This window comes from Castor canadensis, chromosome 2 (genome assembly GCF_047511655.1).
Source record: "Castor canadensis chromosome 2, mCasCan1.hap1v2, whole genome shotgun sequence".
Taxonomy (NCBI): Eukaryota; Metazoa; Chordata; class Mammalia; order Rodentia; family Castoridae; genus Castor; species Castor canadensis.
Window position 1 is genome coordinate 130872480 of NC_133387.1, and position 21821 is coordinate 130894300.

Genomic DNA, 21821 nt, shown 5'->3' on the forward strand with positions numbered 1-21821 from the left:
AGGAACAGGTACCCAACAGGGAAAGTTTACTGGAACTCAACAGCAGCCCACAGAGGTCATAGGGAATGGGTCACAGTTTGGCAGCACTACCAACAGTGAGCTGCACCTCCAACCCTGCCAGAATCCTCCACCAGGGACACCATCAGGAAAAACCCTCTACTTGCACATGACTACAGACTACAAGTTCTGGGGACCTTGAGAGATGGGAACATTGCAAATGTGAATGGGGTGAGGCTGGCAAGTTGTCAGTACGAACTCTAGAGAGTTAGATCTACAAACACCTCTCTCTCTCCAGCACCGGTTACCAACCCCAAGGCAGGTATCCAGTTCAGCCTACCATCTAGTGGACTGAAAGACTCAGACACAGAGGGTTTGGGTAAGGGCAACAGCAATGAAAAATTTGCAATTTCTATGTAAAATTTATGCCCATTGCTGCTGAAAGTGGAATGTTCTTCTCTTGCTCATTTACTTGCAGCTGTTTTCTTTCTGCACATTCCAACAGAGGTTTTGCCCTCTTCCTCAATTTTCTCTTTTGTCCTCCCTCCCTTTTCACTGCAGTCATTACAGGAGCCCCCCACCCACGACCACCTTAAAGTATGCAACCCTAACCCATCTCTTCTCCTACCCTTTCTACCACCTTCACTAATTCATGCTTTCTACCTGTCAACCACCAGAAAAACTCCCTAGCTATCAATCTTCTTTCTCTGTTTGCCCTCCTACAATCCTTCTTCACTACCAATAATTCCAGTAGATAAAGGGATTCCCAGATGTTATTTTTTTCTTTTTTTTCTGTACTGTGGAGTTTATATTTGTCCAATTTTCTCCATTGTTCTTCTCTCTGCCCTATTTTATTACCTACCTGATCTTTTCTACACATCCTCATCTGCCTCTCAGTTAAGGCCTTATGTTAGCTCAGCCACCACTCCTCCTACTTCATAAACTTTTCACCTCATATTACTCACTAGACCTTTCCTTCTGTCTTCCTCTCATCACAACTCTTACAACCTTTCGTCTTCCAGGACCATGAAGATTCATCTCTGCTTCAACAGAAAACCAAACATACTGGAACAGTAGGTAACTGATCTTCATTAGGGATTACTGTAGCTTCAAGGCTGCAGTTCAATAAATATAATAGCTTTAGTAGCTAAACCTCCTTGCCCCATGTGGAACAGGGGGTAGAATTCAACATCTTAAGAATAAGAAACCGAAGGAATTAATATTGAGCCACTATCCACTCCCATCTTGAAATAAGAAAACCCATCAGAGCTTAACCACCGCCTAGTCCTGTACAATCTTCCATAAAATCCCAAGTAAAGAGGCACAGAGGACTGGAACCTTGAACCAAAAACAGTCCTAGATGTGTAAATCGCAATGCAGAAACATGAAGCAGCATGGCTATAGCGCTCCCTTAAAAGCCAACACCACCACTAAAGATCTAAACAACAATAAAGATGAGAAAATATCAAATATTGAATTCCAAAATATAATAGTAAGAATGATCAATGAGCTCAAAGAAGAGACACACAGCTAGTGTCTGAACTCAAAGAGGACATGAATAAACAACTAAAAAAGCTCAAAGTGAATTCAAACAAACAGATGAATGAAATTAAGAAGACCATGCAGGATATAAAAGAGGAAATCAATAAATATATAGGAATCCTGAAAAATAACCAATCTGAAATGAACAGCTCAATATCCCAAATAAAAATCTCAATCTAAAGCTTGGTGAACAGAGTGGAGCAAGTTGAAAATAGAGTGTTCAGCACAGAAGACAAAGTAGAGGCATTAGACCAAATAGTCAAAGACCATGAAAAAATGTGAAGAAAATATGAATGGAACATGCAAAGACCAAACTTAAAAATCACAGGTATAGAAGAAGGAGATGAGCAACAAACTAATGACATAGATAACTTATTCAAATACATAATAGCTGAAAACTTCCCCAACATTGAAAAAGGGAGGGACATCCAGGTTCAGAAGGCTTATAGAACACCAAAGAGGACCAGAAAAAGAAACACCCCCAGACATATCATAATCAAAACACTCAATATACAGAACAAGGAAAGAATTCTGGAAGCTGCAAAAGAGAAAAGACTGGTCACATAAAAAGGCAAACCCATCAGAGTAACAGCAGATTTCTCAACACAAACTCTAAATGCAAGAAGGTCATAGAAAAACATAATTCAGGCCCTGAAAGAAAACAACTGTCAACCTTATCTACCCAACAAAACTATCCTTCCTAATTGAAGGAGAGATCAAAACCTTCCACAACAAGAAAAAAACTAAAGGAATTCATGACCATCAAACCAGCACTGCAGAAAATACTTAAAGGACTCATACACAGAAGAAGAAACTAAGAGCCAGACAGGAAGATGCAAGAAAGAATAAATACTTTTGACCAAGCACCCTAGTAAACAAGGACTAGGGGAAAAGTAAACATCAGGGGAATAAAAATGACTGGAAATACCACACACCCCTCCCTAGATACTAACAATGAGTGTTAGTGGCCTCAGTGCCCCAATCAAAAGACAAAGAAAAAAATTGGGTTTAAAAAAAATTAAAGACCCAGTCATATGTTGCTTACAAGAGACTCATATCACTGAGAGAAACCAACAGTGGCTTAGAGCCAAAGGGTGGAAAAAGGTTTTCCAACCAAATAGACCCCATAAACAGGCAGGAATAGCTATACTCATATCAGACAAAATGGACTTCAGACTAAAATCAGTCAGAAGAGACAATGAAAGTCACTTCATATTAATTAAAGGAACAATTCATCAAGAGGAAATATCAATTCTTAACATATATATTCCAAACATAGGGAAACCCAACTACTTTAAAAAATACTAATGGACTTAAAAACACAGGTAAGTCCCAACACAGTGATAGTGGGAGACCTGAATGAAAAAAGGGAACACAGCCACAAATAATATGAAATCCACAGGATCATTAGGGAATACTTTAAAAACTTACATTCAAGTTAACTGGAAAGTCTTGGAGAAATGGATACATTTCTAGATGCATATAACCAACCAAAATTGAACAAATACGATATTAAACACCTAAATAGACCTATTACGAGTAATGAGATTGAAGCAGTAACAAAGAGTCTCCTTGCAAAGAAGAGCCCATAACCTGATGGATTCATTGCTGAATTCTTCCAGACCTCTAAAAAACTTACACCAATACTCCTCAAACTTTTCCAGGAAATAGAAAGGAAAGAAACACTACCAAACTCATTCTATAACACCAGTATTACACTCATTCCAAAACCCAATAAAGATGAAACAAAAAAGAGAATTATAGACCAATATCTTTAATGAATATAGATGCAAAAATTCTCAACAAAATACTGCCAAACAGAATTCAACAACACATCAAAAAGATCATACACCATGACCAAATCAGTTTCATTCCAGGGATGCAAGGATGGATTAACATACACAAATCTATAAATGTAACACAGCATATAAACAGAAGTAAGGACAAAAATCACATGATCCTCTCAATAGATGCAGAAAAGGCCTTTGATAAAACTCAGCACCCTTTCATGACAAAAGCTGTGAAGAAACTAGGAATAGAAGGAATGTTTCTCAACATAATAAAGACTATATCTGACAAATCTATAGTGAACATTATCCTAAATGGAGGAACAACTGAAACCATTCCTGCTGAAGTCAGGAATAAGATAGGGATGTCCTCTTTCCCTACTCCAATACAGCTTTGGAATTCCTATCCAGCGCAATAAGACAAGAGCAAGAAATAAAAGGGACTCAAATAGGGAAGGAAGAAGTTAAATTATCCCTACTTGCAGGTGACATGATCCTATACTTAATAGACCCTAAAAACTCCACCAGAAACTCTTAGAAATAATAAACTTTTTTGGTAAATAAACAGGATACAAAATTAATATACAGAAATTAGTATCCTTCCTATATACTAACAATGAAAAGGCTGAAAAAGAAATCAGGGAAATAATCCCATTTATGATAGCCTCAAAAAATACCTAGAAATAAATTTAATGAAGGAAACCAAAGACCTTTTCAATGAAAACTATAAACCAGTGAAGAGAGAAACTGAAAAAGGCATCAGAAGATGGAAAGCCCTCCATGCTCGTGGATTGGCAGAATCAACATTGTGAAAATGGCCATACTACCAAAAGCAGTCTACATGTTCAACACAATCCCTATCTAAATTCTAATGGCATTCTCCACAGAGATAGAGAAAAATCAATCCTAAAATTCAAATGGAAAAAATGCAGAAATAGACAAATGAAATTACATCAAAGTGAAAAGGTTCTGCATAGCAAAAGAAACAATAAACAAAGTAGAAAGATAATCCATGGAGTGGTAGAAAATATTTGAAAACCATACATCTGATAAGAGGTTAATATATGAATAATATAAGGAACCCAAAAGCTCAACAGCAAGAAAACAACTTAATATAAAATGGGCAAAGCACCTGAACAGATATTTCTCAAAAGAAGATCAACAAGTTGTTGAAAAATTATCAGCATCATTAATAATTGGAATAATGTAAATTGAAGCCACAAGGAGATGTCACTTCATACCATCTGAATGACTGTGAAAAAGATGAAAGATAACAAGTGTTGGTGAGGAAAAAGAGAAAACAGAACCTTTGTGCACTAATGGCAAAAATATAAATTAATGCATCCTCAAAAACAAAAACTAAAAATAGGACTACCACATGATCCAGAAAACCCACTTCTGGGTATATGTCCAAAGGAACTGAAGTCAGTATGTTAAATGGATATCTGAGCTCCCATGCATCACTCACAATATCCTGTTCTTACAAAGGCTACACAATTTTAAGAACAGAACGTTACGTGTGCACATAAAAATATCAAGGCATCATGTGTAAAATGATTCACTAGAGAGCCTATGTGCTTGAATAGAGGGGACAAGAAAATTCCCCTTCCAAGAAGATGGGATTGGAAAGAAACCACCACTGACACACCCTAAGCATTCCTAGAAAGCAAAGGGCCTGAGCAAAAGCATAGGAAGTCACCAGGAATCTTGACAGCAAATTAGCTATAGCCTGAAAAACATTTAGGTGGCTGAGCCGAGGCTGACTAGGAAGTGAACATCAGGTCAGACCGTCAGGCCTGAAGCACCAAGTGGGGGAGTTCAGACTTCATGCAGTAAGCAACAAAGAAGCATAGAAGCTTTTGAGTTGAGAAATAGTAGTTGAAGCTGTACTTTGAGGAAATTAATTTAGTGGTGGTCAGCAATAGCAGGGGGAGGGGTGAAGACCTCTCACAGTGGTCCAGTTACAGCAGGAAGAGAACAGAAGGGATAGCCACAAAAACTGCAGCACAAGACAAGATACATGAAGACTAGAAGTAGACAGCCAGGGAGAGAGATGATTCAGTGATGACTTGGGTTTGGAGCCTGGGAGACTGAGGAGAGGCAGAGTTGAGAGGAAAGGACGAGTCAGGCAGTCCAGTTGGCCATCAGGCAATTAGAAATATGGAACTGAAGTGTCAGTTCAGAATTAGTAGATTATAGACTTAAAAGGAGTAGATTGGTAAATAAATATATATTTAATAGACAATATATTTTATAGTAATCTACATTAGAGGTAGAAGTTGAAGCTATTTCAATAGACTCATGAATTATGACATAAAATTCTAACACAAATAAATAACTAAATGTTTGTTTTTGTCAAAAACTGTCCACAGTATTTGAATCCTGTACTATTGTACTACTGTAAGATGCAAAACTGAGTCATAACAAAATATCTGCAAATATATGAGTGAGATAGATAGGAAGTTTGCATACAGAAAATAACCACCACGCATATGGCATTTTACAAATTCATTCTTTGGGGAAGATTTTCATCAATGAAGTTTGGAAGCTGAAATTCTAAGCCAATTCTATTTTTCATTCATGTAAATTGCTTGCACAAAGGAGGTTCATTGTGATATTGCCACTCATGCATACAATGTACTTTGACCAAATTTATCCCCTCTGTTACTCTTCTTAAACCCCCAGAAAATACTGACATAACAACATCAAGGAAGCATATGTGTAAAATGTTGCACCCCTCTTAACAGCTGTTAGTGGGTTCATCACTGAGAAAATCTATTTAAATTATTTATCCACGTTTAACTATTTTCTCTTTCCTCTGAAATCAAGACTGTTTTTCTGGATGACAGAATTAATTGACCATCAAGAATAATGTAAGTACAGTATAATCTTAACCTTGATCTCATAAGAACACTGGTAACTATGTTCTTATGTTTGCATTGCTCTTACTGACACCATCTATGACCTACAAATTCACCTTTCTTCTTAGTCTACTTCAAACCAAAATATCTTTATTTTGAGATGCTTCTAAGACTTATTCACAAAACACCTGTTCTCAAGGCCTTACCTGTTGTTGGTGTCTCTGGAGGGCTGAATGTCAGATGTTGGTCTTCTGATGGAATGCTCACACTGATACCATACAGTGGATCATCCAAGAAAGAAGGCCTTCTCAGTCCCCCAATGCCAACTGTCTTTGACATAAAATAGTCTTTTGTGTCATTAATAACCTCATCCTTGGAGAACTGGAGGTGTTTCACATTCTCTGCTTCCTTGACAAGAGCTGGTGACAAGCAAGGCTCAGTCAAGGCTTTAGTGAGATAGCAGCCTTCAGATGCCTCCCACTCAGCAGTCTCAAGCAGACTTGCATCTTCTACCCCCGTTTTCTGGACCTTTGCTTCTGACCCATCTAGTAGCTTAGAGAGGCCAGGTCCAGCAGGCTGGGGGGATTCAGGTGTTATATCCTCAGTGCCTTTGTTCCCTCCTTCAGAAGGAAGCCTAGTGATAGTCTTTTGTTTGGATGTGCATTCACCCAGAAGATGCTTTATCTGTTGCTCAGAGAGAAGTGATGTGGAATCTAACTGATGAAACAAACCAAAAGTTTTCATAGTTAGTGGGTTGAGTAAACGTGTTTAAATTTTTTTTGGTAAGCTTCTAGCAATATAATATAAATGTAAGTGCCAGGAATCTCCTTAGACAACATACACAAATAGGAAAATAATTCATTTTAGTGTATTCACTAGAGCAGGAAAATGTATGGCATACCTAGAGAATAAGTTTTGAATCATTCCTGCACACTGCTCACTGTATCACTGCATCACTGCAGTGATGGCATCAAATTATACTAATAAACACCCTCTTTACACAAACGAATAACTCGAGCCAAAAGAGATATTAGATGAGCACCTCCAATTTGTAAAGTCTTGGCTCATAAAGCAGAGAAGTCAGCAATCACCTCTTGATAAACATCCCTGAATCCAGCCATGATCTCCTGTAGGTATTTCCCTGTCTCCACCTATTCCCCAGTGTGAGCCTCACCACCACCCAACTCTATAACTGGGTGGGGAGAATCTCAGGATTCACCACTCTGTCTGTCCACAACTTTAATCAGGCAATACTGCTAAGGACAAACAAGGAAGAGTGAGGGAGTGGTGCATCCTGAGATGGGCAACTGCTTTAAAGCTACAGGCCTCAGCAGAGCCAGGGGCATTACAGGAGCAGTGCATTTTGGGAGAATGGTTTGGTCAAACATGCTTAATCTCTGCTTGTCAAATTTATCAGGGCTGAGTGTTTCAACCAAGACCTAAGGATTTAAAAACATGTTTTTCTTCCAGTAACACTCTAAGGAAACAAAAATGAATCAAATGAAAGCATAGAACCATGTTCTAAAAGAATCCACTCTTCATAGCTGCTACCTGAGTTACAAAAATCTCCAAAAGAAGTGGTATTACAATATATTGAAACACTCTGGAAAAAAAAAGAAAGCTTCTGTTCCTTTAATGAGTCAGCATCTTCCCTGAGTTCACCATAGATGATCTAGAAAAACACTAATCCTTCTTTGAACTGGAATGAATGATCTGAGAATAAGAAGGGCCCAGAAGAAAGCTTAATCATTCATTGAAATGGCCTTAGTTTCTACTTCAGCAAAGTAAAATAATGCTATTGGCGTATTTTGGAAATACACAATAGGGTCTGGAGGTGTGGCTCAAGACACAGAGTACCTGCCCAGCAACAGTGAGGCCCTGAGTTCAAACACCAGTATCACCAAAAAAGGGGGTGTGGGGTGTGCAGCTCAGTGGTAAAGTACTTGCCTAGGATATGCAAGGCCATGGGTTCAATTCCTAACATGAAAGGAAGAAAAGAGAAAGAGAGCAAAAAAAGAAAGAAAGAGAGAGAGAAAAGAAAAGGGAGGGGGAGAAATAACTAAATATTCTGTGTATATAAAGTGCTGGGGGAAAGTTGCTATTGGCAGTAGTGTAGTTAACTTTCCATTGTTATATAGTGCTTCTAAAGTAGCTAATAAAAATAGTATGCAAAACAAGTTTTGGATCATGGTTTTAAAATATGTTGTGTGTTTTTAAATTATATTTAATTTACCTATATTAAAATTCAGCGGCTAGTGCCACTGAGTAATAGTAAATTGTCTGGGAATTTATTCTTAGTAATTATTGGGAACTTATAATTCAAGTAATTCAATCTAAGGTTAACACCCATGTCAGGAAATAAGTAAATTATACAACAGCAAATCCTCCTTTTAATCAATAAACACTTCAGATGTGACACTTTACCCAACATCAGTAGCATTTCTTCACCCTACCACATAATCCTAATCACCTAGAGAAAGAAGGTAGTTCTTGTTTAGTGATAGGTACTTACTATAGATTTTGAAAATTTGCTTATATAAAATTGTTTATAAAAAGTAGACAATTCCCTACAACTTAGAAAGAGACAACTGAGCATCATCCTCACCAAACATCCTCATCAAAGGCTTATCATAATGAAATTTCCAAACACTAGGAACAAAATCAGTCCCAATTTGAGTAGGAGGACAGAAGACTATGGAAAAGTCTCTAAAGGAGCAAAGGTGGAAGGAGGAAGATTGTAGATTTTCTGACTTGCTTGACCATTTACAAAAGTAAGATTGATAGGCTAAAAGCTTGGCAGTTGTGAGGATATATTTGGCTACAAACATGGAAAATGAAACAAACGGGAAAGCAGAGCAATTATGAATTCTGGGAAAAACAAAGCATTTTATAAAAAGAAAGGCAAAGCGGTGTAATCAGATATACACACAGAACACTAAGCAAAAGAAAAAATGAGATGATTATTAGCTTAGGGCAAGAAAGAACAACACTCACACTGTCATCACGATGTAAACACTGATGCTTCAGGTGACCAAAACTTTGATTTAGCTCTTCACAGGAAGGAGGAGACAGGGATATTTGGAGTTACAAAGTTAAATTTTCAGTAACCACTTCAAGAACCCAATAAGTAATGTCTAAAACTAATGGATTGGGCGGGTGACGTAGCCTAGCAAGTGTGAGGCAATAGGAGGCCCTGAGTTCAAATCACAGTATCACCAAATAAATAAATAAATAAAACAAATTAACTGACAAAGTAAGTTATTAAAAACAATATAGGTAAACAGACACCTAAGGGAATCCAAAGTTGGTGCTGGAGAGCAGAATTAAGGGATGGGGAAGTCTGAGCCAAGGAGCTGTCATTTTTGTTTAATAGAATCTAGAACAACTTTTTCTTTAGTTCCATAATGAGAATTAAACTCACTTCAAGTAAAATATAAAAGAAATTTAAATGTATTCAAATCTTTAAATAAAAATTATTATTTTGTGTGTGTGGTACTGAGTGTTGAACTCAGTTCACAAGACCCTATCTCGAAAAAAAACCAACACAAAAAGGACTGGCAGAGTGGCTCCAAGTGTAGGGCCTATTTACCAAGGCTGGCTTCGAACTGTGATCCTCCTGATCTCTGCCTCCTGAGTAGCTAGGATTATAGGCATGAGCCACCAGCATCCAGCTAAAAATTAATTTTAATGTAAACAAATGTAAATATTGAAATTAAATTCCAAGCTGCTGGTTTCTTTGGACATCAGAAGCAAATCTAGTTTTCACGGAACCAGAAATATATATAATCTTACACAGGGGAGAACAGTTCTTTAAGAATAGAACACAAAATTAAAATATAAAGACAGACACAAGACACAAAAAATTACTAGCATCTTAGAGAGTTCAGTCCATGTCATACAGTATTTGTTTAGGTCACTGACTAGAAGTGCTTACAGAAATGTCTGCTGATTGCAACCTCACTTCCTCTCTACACTGCAAAGCTCATCCAAGTGAGCACCCTGACACTGAAGCCTCCCTGGCTTCATATAAATCTGCTTCTGGATAGTCTAAGATAAGATATAACGCAATCCAGCCTGTGCATACACAGCAAAAAAACTCAAGTAAAAGCCTGATCCCCATGGGGGAGGCAGCCTGATAGGAAAGAAACACAGAAAACTGGAGCCTGGGCTTCTAGCCAGGCCTTGCCATCTGAGCATGTCGCCCAATATCTGTGAAATGAGGGACTGGAAGTAATCTCTCAACTCACTTTGAACTCTAAAATTGCTTTTTATGAACAACTACACTAAAACTAAAAATGAAGTGCTGTGGGTAGGGCTCAGTGGTAGAGCTCAGTACTTAGCAGGCACATGGCCCTGGGTTCAATACTCAGGTACCCACCAAAAATAATAATAAAAATTCAAGAACTAAATGAAAGACTAAACTTTCCTATTGACAATAGAGTGTCGCCTAGGTAGAATTATAAAAACAAAACAACAAGAAAAAAGAGAACTGTTATTTCTTTAGCTTTCTCACAACATCAAGGGAGAACTTATAAAAATTCTTTGGTCTCCAAACTCTGTAAGTAAAAGTGAGTCAAGTATAATACGCCCTCAAATTAATTTGATTACAATGTTTCTGGGTAGCACTGCAGATCAGGATCTTCAACGTGACACATCTTTCTCATCTTTTGGCTGCCAGGCAGAGCCTTGGCCACGGTGAAAGCTCTGTAAATAATTACTGTGAGAACCAAATGAATTAAGGATGTTTAGCATATCTTATGAAGTACTTTATCAACATATTAGATGCTGAACTGGACTAAATTGGGGCTCCACCACAAACGTCCTGACCACTCTTGATAGTTACAGGACCATCGCCCACAGCCTTCATCCAGATTGCTCCCAACACTCCTGCGCTAGCGAGGCTGGTACCTGGACCGCTCACTGCACAAGCATAGAAAAGGGAACGTCTGTTTAAACATTCACCTCAAAGAATTCACCTTTCATGCCAGCTCTGATTTCCTGCTATTTCATAAACAAGTTACTCTTACTGTTCTGTCCCTCATAAAATTTAACACAGTGCACCTCAGTCTTCATTTTCCTCTTTCCATCTTCATGTCAGTAGCCCTTCATGGCCCTTCTTTCTTGTTTTAGACAAACACACACAGTCCACAGTCAAGGAGTAAATGTACTGAGTATTTTTCATCAAGAAAAGAATGCAGCGCACTTGTGGTGCTGCTCCCGTGGACCTTGCTGGTCTTGTCCGCGTGCCAGCTGCTAAGAGAGACAATATAGTATGTGCCTACTCTAGGCCAGGCATCGCCCTCTGACTATTAAGATTCAATCTTAATAGTCAGATTAAAACTTAATAGTCAGATTAAATCTTTGCAATGAACCTAAGCAGTGGGTACTAATATTTTTGTCATTTTACAAATGAAGATATTGAGGCACCAAGAAATTAAGTAGCTGTCCAAGGTCAAACAGCAGCTAAGTGGTAGGTGTGGGATTTGAACGCAGATAGCCTGGTCCAAAGCCCATGGGCCCTACCACTGGGCCTCACTGCCTCTCAGAGCAAGCGAGCTCTCCCTCTCCCTTTCTCCAAGAGTCTTTTTCCTAACTGACATTCACTTTTCTATCTATTCTCTTAGATGCAAAGTACTTCTGCTAACTTTGGACTTTTTTTTTTAATTTTACCCAGACTAACTTTGTGTTTTAGGCAAATTCATACATTGCCCTCTCTTTCAGCTCATTTCCAATAAAAGAAAAAAGCCACAGCCACAGTTCCATTCCTATGGTGCCACTGTTTACACATCTCCACCCAGATAAATGCTGTCTTGGTGTAGGAGCTAAATCTGATGAGGAGGACAACTTGCACCTGCTGGAGATGGAACACAGACTACAGATTGCCTCACTCTTATCCCTGCCTCTTCTCCTATGTATATATCTGGAGTTTCCCCAGTCATAAATGCCTCAGTTATTTGGGCAATGGACTTGTTGACAAGCCCATCGAACCCATGTCTGTGGTACAATCAGTCATGAAGTGTGGGGTGACAAAGCAGCAGAGGCAATCTTGAGCTTTGATCTAAGCTTATGTCAGATGCTTTTTCTCCAAAGAGTGTTTCTAAAGGCCTACTGCCATTAGGTTTATCATGGGGGAGAAAGTGGAAAAGCCAGGATGTTCTAAATGAGTAGTGATGAGAGCACAAATGTGAACACTTCTCAGGGAATCGTACTTCAAAATAAGCAGCCAGGAAACATTCTGCCCTTCACTTAATTACCAAGATACAACTTGGCTTTAGTTGATGACATAGTCAGAGACATAAGTTTACAACTCTAGATGACAACCACTGCTGGCAACACTTACATGGTAGTTTATTTTAGTGAAGGCTCTTTGGCTGTAAGGAAGAGAAACTCCTGTCTCACAAAAAAAAGAGGTGAGGGCTGTTGTAGTATATAAGAGGTTTATTTCATGGACGCTAAAAAGCAGGCTTTTTGGAGCTTAGAACTGCGAAGCCACCAGGCACTAAAGGTATGTGCTCCATCTTCTCCTTCTGTAGCCCTGTGGTCTCTTAACCACTGCTTTCCTGATGCATCTTCCTCTCTCTTTAAAACAGACTTACTTTTCTGTTCTCTCCAACCTCAGCTTACCTATGTAGCATAAACCTTCAGAGTCCAGTACCCACCAACTCATAATGGACACTATTTCCTTTAGGTCAAGTTTTCAATAAGGAGACTTCATTGATTACTGACAAGTTTGATGGACCTGCTTTGTCAGGTTCAAGTGTCTACCACTGGTCCAATCACCTACGGTGAGGATCGTGTAGTATAAATATGGCCACCCAAGCCCATGCTTCTAGCAGGGCTGTGGGTAGGGGTGATTTCCCATGAATAAGGCATGAGAAGAGCAAGAACCACCCAAAACATCTATAATATTGTTAAACTACACTTGCTATGAAATAAATAAGCCTCAGAAGGGATCTGCTACTTAACGAAGTTCTATAGTCAGCTGAAGGACTAGCAATCAAGGTATTTCTAGACTTCATTCATCTCATTGAATCTGAGTACTCATTGAATAATTAATTGAGATATAAAAGTAGAACAACTTGTCAAAAAATATCCATTTGTGTCTGGGTGTGGTGGCACATACTTGTAATACCAACACTCCAGAGGCTAAGGCAGGTGGATTAAGAGTTCGAGGCCAGCTGGGCTACATAGCAAGACACTATCTTAAAAAAGGAGGCGGAGGAAAGGAAGGAGGGAGGGGGGTTGGGGGGAAAGAAAAGGAAAATATTCTCTTTACAAAAAAATCTTTGCAAATAGAATAATAAAGGCATTTATTGGGCTATAGAGCAACAAAATGCAGTGAAAAATGCTCCCACTGGGCCACATAGGCTCAAGAGTCTCAGATCACTGGCTGTGGCTCTTTTAGATTAAACAAATCTAAAACCCATGGGGTAAAATGATTGATGTTCATTTACTGTCTGCACCAATTGTGCTAAGGATTTATAGAAAGAATGGGATTGATCCTTCTTTTCCTAGCTCCTTCCCTTCTAATTTATCTACTTTACCACCTACCAACTACCTCCCACTACCCACATTCCTCTCTTACACTGAGGCTAGCCAAATCATATAAAGGCAGGTCTGGCAGAGTCACTGCTCCTAGGAGAACACAAAGAGTCCTAGGGGACAGGGAAGATCTGGCATATTTTTAACCAAAATAGTTAGAGGCTGTCTGGCCAGAAGAGAAAATGACCTGAAGTCAAAAGGAAATCAAGGGTCATTGCCAGAGGAACTATGAAAAATATTAGCAGTGAGGGCTAAAACAAGGCTATAAACAGGAAAGTGAGTCAGCCCCCAGGTCAGAAGCTGGGAGGATCTGAGGAAAGAATACCACTGAGTGTGAAGTGGGTCAAGGCAAGCCTCCCTATGAAGTGAGGCCATGAACAGCCTACTAGTATGTCCCTGGTGTGTCAAAGTGACTCTGCAGATCCAGACACCACCCTTGCCTGGGCCACCTATCTTCCATGAATAGTCAATTGGATGGGGAAGGGTTTGCCTGGGGTTTGGCTGGTGAGAGACCACAGTGCCTTGAGCTGTGAAGGTTCTCTTCCTGTAACCTAAATGCCAGGGCTGGCTCTACAGCACTGGAAATCCACGTTTTCTGTTTCTATCTAGGATGGGAGGGCAGGCTGTCGGCAGCACCCCAGTGAGTAAGGTAAGGATGCACATGGATGAGAGGCAGTAGAAGCAGGAGGTGGGATTCTCTGTACCTACAATTCCAACAGGGACCAGGAACTTGGCACTAGTTGATGCTATAGTCATGCAGATGTGGATGTGCACAGAGGAGAGCCAGACCAACTTTCATCCTTTGATTTCTAGTATGGTAACTGGTCAGAAGGGAATCTAATTTTCCCATTTTGTGGGATGACTACTGCTTAAGGATTGTCAGTGATTACTCTTGTCCAGCAATAGAGAAGTCCACTTGGATGGGATCCCCTTTGTTTGGAGTAAGAGACTGAATGACCCTTTTGTCACATGTCCATCACTTCCTCTCCTGAAACTAGGCTGGGGCTCCAGATCTGCAGTGGAGGGAGTCTGGCAATCTTGTGCCATATTCAGAAAACAAGCTCGGCCAGGAGACAAGGTGCCCAAATTTGCATAAAGAAGTTAAAAATGGGTTCCGGATGGAGCAATTATTATGGTCACAGGGGAGCAATTATTATGGTCACAGGGGACTGGACCTCCTCCCCTACTTCATCCTAGAAAAGTACATCCTGTGTGTTGCTGCAGAACAACTACTCCCACTAACTCACCAAGACGGTTGGTTTATTGGCCAATAAAATGAGATTCGTTTGCATGGGTGAAGACCTTCTGTACTCTCAGTTTGATGATGTCCATTTTTACTATGAAGAGAGAAGGTGGGTCCATGGATGTTATGATGGGGTAAGAGATCAAGAAGACCATTAACAAGTTTGCCTTCACTTCAGCTGGAATCCAAATCATGCCTTGCCCTATCTAGGACATTAACTGGTAGGTGAAATACTCAGTATAACAACCCTACGGAACCACTATGTGCCCACAGGGGCTACCTCTCTAGATCCTTAAATATCTTGCTTGAGATCATCCAAACTCCAAAACTGAAGAGAAGATGTCTTCAGAATGCCATTCCTAGGACCTCCAAGAAGCATTTTCTGGGTGTGGCTGGCCTGGAGGAGGTGGTACTGTGATAGTACAGGACCACCCTGAAAAGGAGCTCACATAGGCCAGATTAGGGGAGTATATCCAACAGGATAAATGATGCCCACTCACATCCAGGCCAGGAGGGCACTGAGGAGGCAGATATTGGTGCTGAAACAAGGAGGACATGGGACCCAGCCTAGAAGTCAAAACCTGGCCTCATACACCCACCAATAGATTAGACAAAGCCTTGGGTTAAGACCACAAATACTTTCCAATTTCCAGAAACATGGGCCTCAATACACAATTGATGACACATTCATCAATGTGTCACCTCCAAAGAACAGCTCTTCTGGTTCTTATTGTGGGATGATACATCTCACCATTGTAGCATTATCTGGATGTCCCTCCCCAGTCAGACAGAAAACCCAGCTGGACCTCACACACAAGACCCTCAGAATAATGCTCAACCTTAGGAGCCGGAAAGGGAAATTGAGCATTTCCTTGCACAACCAGGCTTCCTCATAGCATGACAAGTCCAGAAACCAAGCTTCACCACCATTAAAATTCTCCAGCATGACCAAATTTGGCTTCTCCATCACCCAGATCTGTGCCCTTGCTGCCACCAGGCTGAGCAGCTCGAACACGGCCTGTACTGCAGCTACTGGTGGGACCCAGGTATCTATCAATGCCACTACCAGGGCCCTCATGTCAGCCATGAACACAGCACATCCCTTTTGCCTCCCACCCAGGACTTCTCTGTTGCTGCTGAGGTGTGTGTGGTCCACAGAGTGAGAGGGTCAGCTGACCACTTCCTGGCATGTGCTAACCAGTACAGGAGAACTGATGGCACTTGGTGTCAACTTTGGCCAAGAAGAGAGCCAGTGAATACATTCTCTTCTCTTCCCTTCCCTTCCTCTCCCTGTAATGACTGCCCTAAAATTCAGTCACTCATCTGGCACCTCACTGAAGGTGTCTCATAAAATCAAACATCACTATACTTGCTAGCAAATAGTAGACAGAGGGATAACACTGCTTTCACATTTGTTCTCCACCTTTCTTTGCCCCAATTCCTTTGATCCCACCTCTGTTTCTCCACTGTCACTTTCACCAGTTAAGGTAGCATATAAGCTTTTGCCTCTGGCTCTACTATCCCTAAGACAATCACAATGAGCAGCAGCTTTCAAGTCCTGGCAGGGCCCAGAAGGTAGCAGCTGGAGCTAGACAGGGTGGGCCTGGAAGCACAGGGCTGGCAGCTCCACCCAGCTCTGCAAGCTGGTCAAGAAGGCTCACAGGGCAAGCTGGCTGGGTGCAGACCCTGCAGAGTTTCGGCAAAGGGGTGCTTCCAGACCCTTGGCGCTCAAGGCTTAATAAGCTGGTTCCTGTCACTACTGGGACCAGAGAGGCAGAGCATTATATAAGGGGCAGGATCAAAGGAGAAAAATCCTCTGGAGCCCTGGGAGTACTTTTGCCCAGAACAGCCAGAAGCAGCATAGTTGAAGGGAGAATATGAGCTGGAGCCAGGGGAAGAAAGCCAAAGTCATAGCTCAGGTTGGAGTGTCAAGATAGACAGGAAAAGAATGACTAGCATGAGATGTAAATGGGATCACACTGTGTTGTTCAGTCACAAAAGCATGTGCACCACAAAAACAGAAGGCATGCATTCATTCTAGGGGTCAAGGGTAAGACCAGGCCTGAGATCTGAAGGAGTTAAGCAGAAGCAGACCCTGACAGCCACTGAGGAATCAAGACAAGAGGAGGCAAGCCATGCAGACCTGACAGTCCTCTGCAGCTTCCATGTGTCTCAGGTATCCTTTCTCAATTTGTCTTCCCACTGCCATTTATATTCCCATGGCCAGTTGGGAAAGAGCCCCAGGTGAGATGTTCCTTAGGCTTACACTCCATCTTTTTTAAAACAATAGCAACCCCTCCCGGCCCCAGGGAAAGGAAATGCCCTAAACAGCATAAAGTAGCAGGTGGCTGACTAAGTTTAGAAAGCAGTTTGACAGTGGGCAGATGACCTAACCTCTCAATGCCTCACATTTCTAGTTGGTAAATAAAAATAGTAGCAACGAGCTGACTCCTCTTGACTACTGAGAAACACTGACAAATAGCACTCTGCAAATGAGCAAGAGATACTCACTGAAACTGCTAGCACCAAGCCTTGTGCAAAGCATGTAGAATTTCAGCCACAGCTAGGATCCCTCTGAAGCTGGCAGCAGCAGTGGCCAGGTGAGCTTTCCCCAGAAGTTACAGACTGAAGTTTGTAACTGGCTCTTACCTTTGAGGGCCTCTCTGGGATACCAGGAATGGAGCTTTACAGATAATTTCATGACAGCTTGTAATGAGTAAATTGTCATTTGTACTCTATAAGGAAAAAGGTGGACTGTAGATCTCTACTGTCACACACTTCAGGCCAAATGCTATAAGGCCTTCAGTAGCCAACAGAAAGAAGCTGGTTAATAGACACTTTTACCTTTGCTCAAAACAGTCAATGCCAGTGCTCCAGGTGAGTAATGTGACACACAGGGACATAAGTAAAACAGGATCAGCCCTTGCCTCACACATACAGACATGGACAGTCCTTTCACCTGCCCCCTGCCCATGAGTCCCTGCTTCCCCTCCACCCACTCCCTCTGAGCACACCCTCCTTAGGAAGTATACTCAATTCCAAACTTTAAAATACTTCCTACTGCCCTCATAGAAAACTTACCTACCCTAAAACGTGTTTCCTCATTGCTTTCCCCAAGACTAAGCAATCTAGTCAATGTATAACTCTCAGGAGGAACAAACTCACATTTACAGGACCCCTTTGAATCAGAATGACGTAACCCTAAGAGGTGATTCCAGGAATGGAATCCAGGCCCCACATCCAGATGGCAGAAAGATATTTGGAAGACATCCCTCTTAGTACCTCAAATCAGCTACACTGGGCAGAGTTAGTCCTAGTCCAGCTTGATAAACCATCAGTCCTGTCAAATTTCATCAGACTTGATTGTCCTGGTGAGTGCAAATCTAGAGCCATGGATCTAAGTCCACATTTAATTCACTGATCAAGGAGAACTTTTTCTGGTCCCAAATGAGGGACCTGTAGCGTTTCCCAGGGCTGAACAAGTGCTCCTGAGGCTTTGCCCTGTCTAGACATGTATCTGAAACATCTAATTACCCCATACATTCTGTGCAGCCACAAAGCCCGACATAAACATGAAACTCCCTGTTAATATCGCTGCTCAGTGAACTGTCCTTCTACATTTGCCAATCTCAATGTGAAATCATGCTACTGCTGAGAATAAGAGTAATAAGCTGTGAGTAACAAGTTCCAAGTTAGGCTGTGGTCCAAATTACAAAAGTCAACTTCTCTACCTATCAAACCGAAAATACCATTTAGTGAATCAGATACAAATTCAAGAGGATCTAAATGGCTTGATGTATATTCTCTCATAAATTACACATTCAAATATTTTTCCTTTCACAGGCAACAGGGATGAATCTTTCCACTTCCCTTTCTGTCAGCAGGACCACATTAGGCAAGGGTCCAGACAAGCCCCTGTCATTACATAGATGCACTGGGGTCAGGTTGGGGCAGGACCTGGAGTGGACAGGGCCTGAAGTTGGCAGCCCTTGACTTCTACCATGTACCAAGAGTGCTGACATACATTATTATATTTTGCTCTTCCACCTACCCAGTGGAGGAATTAGAGAATCATTGTCCACCCTGAAAAGATACAAAAACTAAGGCTCAGAGAAATCAAGTATCTTGATCCAAAGCCCAGAGCTAATAAAAAACAACAAAGCCAGAATACAAAACCAGGGCTTTTCATACTCATAACTGTCTTCATGCAGAAGAGTTCTCAGGGGAGCACCCTGAACACAGCCTTGTACCATGACACATGCCCTCCCCACTTTTTTTTACATCTGAGAGCAGCCAAGAGCGAAAGCCCCTTTCCTCTCATAAACCTGCAGCAAATGGGTGAACAAGAGGCCCTCTCCAGTGGGGGAGGCCACACTTTTTGTGTCCCCCAAACAGGAGCTGCAGGTTCCATCATCACAGCACCCTCTGCATCCACCTTCCCTGATAGATGCCAAGTTTCTCAAGGGTGGGACCATGTCCAACTCCCCATGTGTGCCCATGCCCAGCACAAAGCTTTGGCACAAGATGGAAACATAGTGAAGGTTTATCGACTACATGATGCCTTCTTTGGGTGCCCCTCCACCTTCTGCAGGGAATCCACACCTCCATAAACTCGAAGGTCCTGGTCTGCTCCTTTATTGACCAGTGGTCCCAGGACATGGCCCAGGCTAACCCCAACTCCTTTTCCCTTCCCTGAGTCCTATCCCCTCTGGAGCCTGCTTTGGAATCCTTGAGGCTTTGAAGATAATGATTTAATCAGTTAACAAACCTTTGCTTATGATTTGGGCATACCAGACAACAATGCTTTAACTCCTGAAGAATTCCCCACCATGAGGACTTTCAGATTCCAGCAAGGGTCAACAGACAGACAATATGGTTGAATGGATAGGTATTTCAGGTAATCTCCATGTTACCCTCTACAGGTAATGCCTCACCAACACATCAAAGTAAAGGTGATGCTAATGAGGATACCCCCTAAACTTCATGTCAACTCACCAAAGAATAATGCTTCAGATTCATAAAAATCCCAAGTGCAATAAAAAGCTTGAATTGTGGACCTTTCACTGTGACATTCACTACAAGTGTGACACAGAGGTTTAATTTGGTCTGCCATAAAAATAGAACTAAGTGATATTCAGTGCTTGATTGTGGTTGGGTTTAATTATGGAAATCTACTTGTGTATTTCTATATAAAGCCTCACAAACATGATAGAAAACCACCCCTTTTCATAAGTATTTATAGGGTAAAGTTCCTCTTAAAAGGTCCTTTATTAGTAAATAAATACTTCAAATAAATGAAATAGGGGCTCAACCTTTCTTGTGAACATTTTCTGGTCATGTCACATTAATGTTTTCTCTTTTGATGGGCTGGGAGGAGCTCAGCTTCTGCACTGGGTGGGGGGCTGGGTCATTTACCCAGGATGGGATAGAGATTGGATAAAGACTGGCAAGCACACCAGATGCTCAATGTGGTGGTTGTTGGAAATAGACCCAACTGAATATGCTATAATCTTGGCTGAAGAAATAGACAAAGGACTTCAAATCTCTCTACCTTCTGACAGTATAATAAGAAAAATAACTATCATTGGAAGCCAGACAACATAATGACCCGCCTTTGTTTCCTTTTAATTAAATTTCAAATTAATGTTTTAATTTCAAGTATGTGGAGTACAAACCACATTTTCTCCCCAAAATCCTATAATAAAAATGAATTAAGCATGACAGCTGAGATCCAAAGTACAAATGGAAACCCAGAGAAGCAGACTGAGACATGTGCTTTCATTTGCTGGATGCAATCTGCCCTACTACAATTATTACTTTTAAGATCCAAAATCTCCCACTTTTAAGATGCTAAGACAACTGATCAACTTAATCAATCTGTTTTTTAATGACAAAAATGCATTACTGAACTAAATGCACTAGCTAATTAATTAAGCCAGGAGACTTTTTTCATGACCAACCTGTTAAAATTAATTTTACATTTACAAATTATCATGAGTCTGTTAATCTATAGTATAATTACTGTATAACTAACTTACTGAATTAAAACTAGCCACATGTAACTGCAAATTCAGTAGAGATGAAAATGTTTAGGCATAGTTAATTTAATAAACATATGAATTTGAAGATTCATTAGGGTTTAAATATCCTGTTTTAAAATTGAAGCCATTGCACAGTATCATTCTAATTTATTCCAACACACTTTCCATATTTAAGTTCTAGACATTAAAATGTTAGATGCTGGTTGCATTGTCTTTGTGTAAGCTGAAACAGTAGAGTTTGTTGCCATACAGACTATACAATAGGTGAAAAAAATTAACAGCTGAGACCATCATGACCCTCAAATTCGCAAAGACAGACACTTAGACATGGGCCTCTGACTTTCCCCTCGGGTCTCCCACAAGGTTCTCCTACCTTCCCTCATGTTCCTAGGAACTCTCCATGCTCCTTTTGACAGCCAGGCCCTCCACCTGCACAAAACAGACCACCCTCTCACCTATGCAAGGCCATTGCTTTGGCAATTTTCCCTACTCTGCCTTGCATCACCACTCTCTGCTGCTTTAGCAGATCCTTATTTACCGGCTTACAAAAAATGGCTATTATTCTCCCGTCTTAAGAAAAAGCTCTACTTTGACCCCATTCCTCTATCTGCCACTCCATTTCTCTCATTGTCTTTATAACAAAATTTCTTAAATCATTAGTCTGGTACCATCACTCAATCCCTCTCTTTCTACTGTCTCTTAAACCCACTCCAAACAGGGTTTAGTCCACCACTCCATTGAAACTGCTCTTGTCCATAGAGACAGTGCCCTGGACATTTCTACAGCAGCACTCAACTCTCAGTCCCCA

At 40.8% G+C, this 21821-nt stretch overlaps 1 protein-coding gene across 4 annotated transcripts in view; it reads right to left on the bottom strand.

Moving 5' to 3' along the window:
• Nucleotides 1-21821, bottom strand: part of Fsip1 (fibrous sheath interacting protein 1) — a 200751-nt gene that overhangs the window by 23315 nt on the left and 155615 nt on the right. For 3 of the 4 annotated variants that reach the window (XM_074065636.1, XM_074065635.1, XM_074065634.1), the window contains one exon: nt 6394-6904. The exons of the other annotated variant lie outside the window; for it this stretch is intronic. In XM_074065636.1, the coding sequence (XP_073921737.1) occupies nt 6394-6904 (511 nt within the window). The remainder of the gene's footprint in view (nt 1-6393; nt 6905-21821) is intronic. 4 annotated transcript variants of the gene reach the window in all.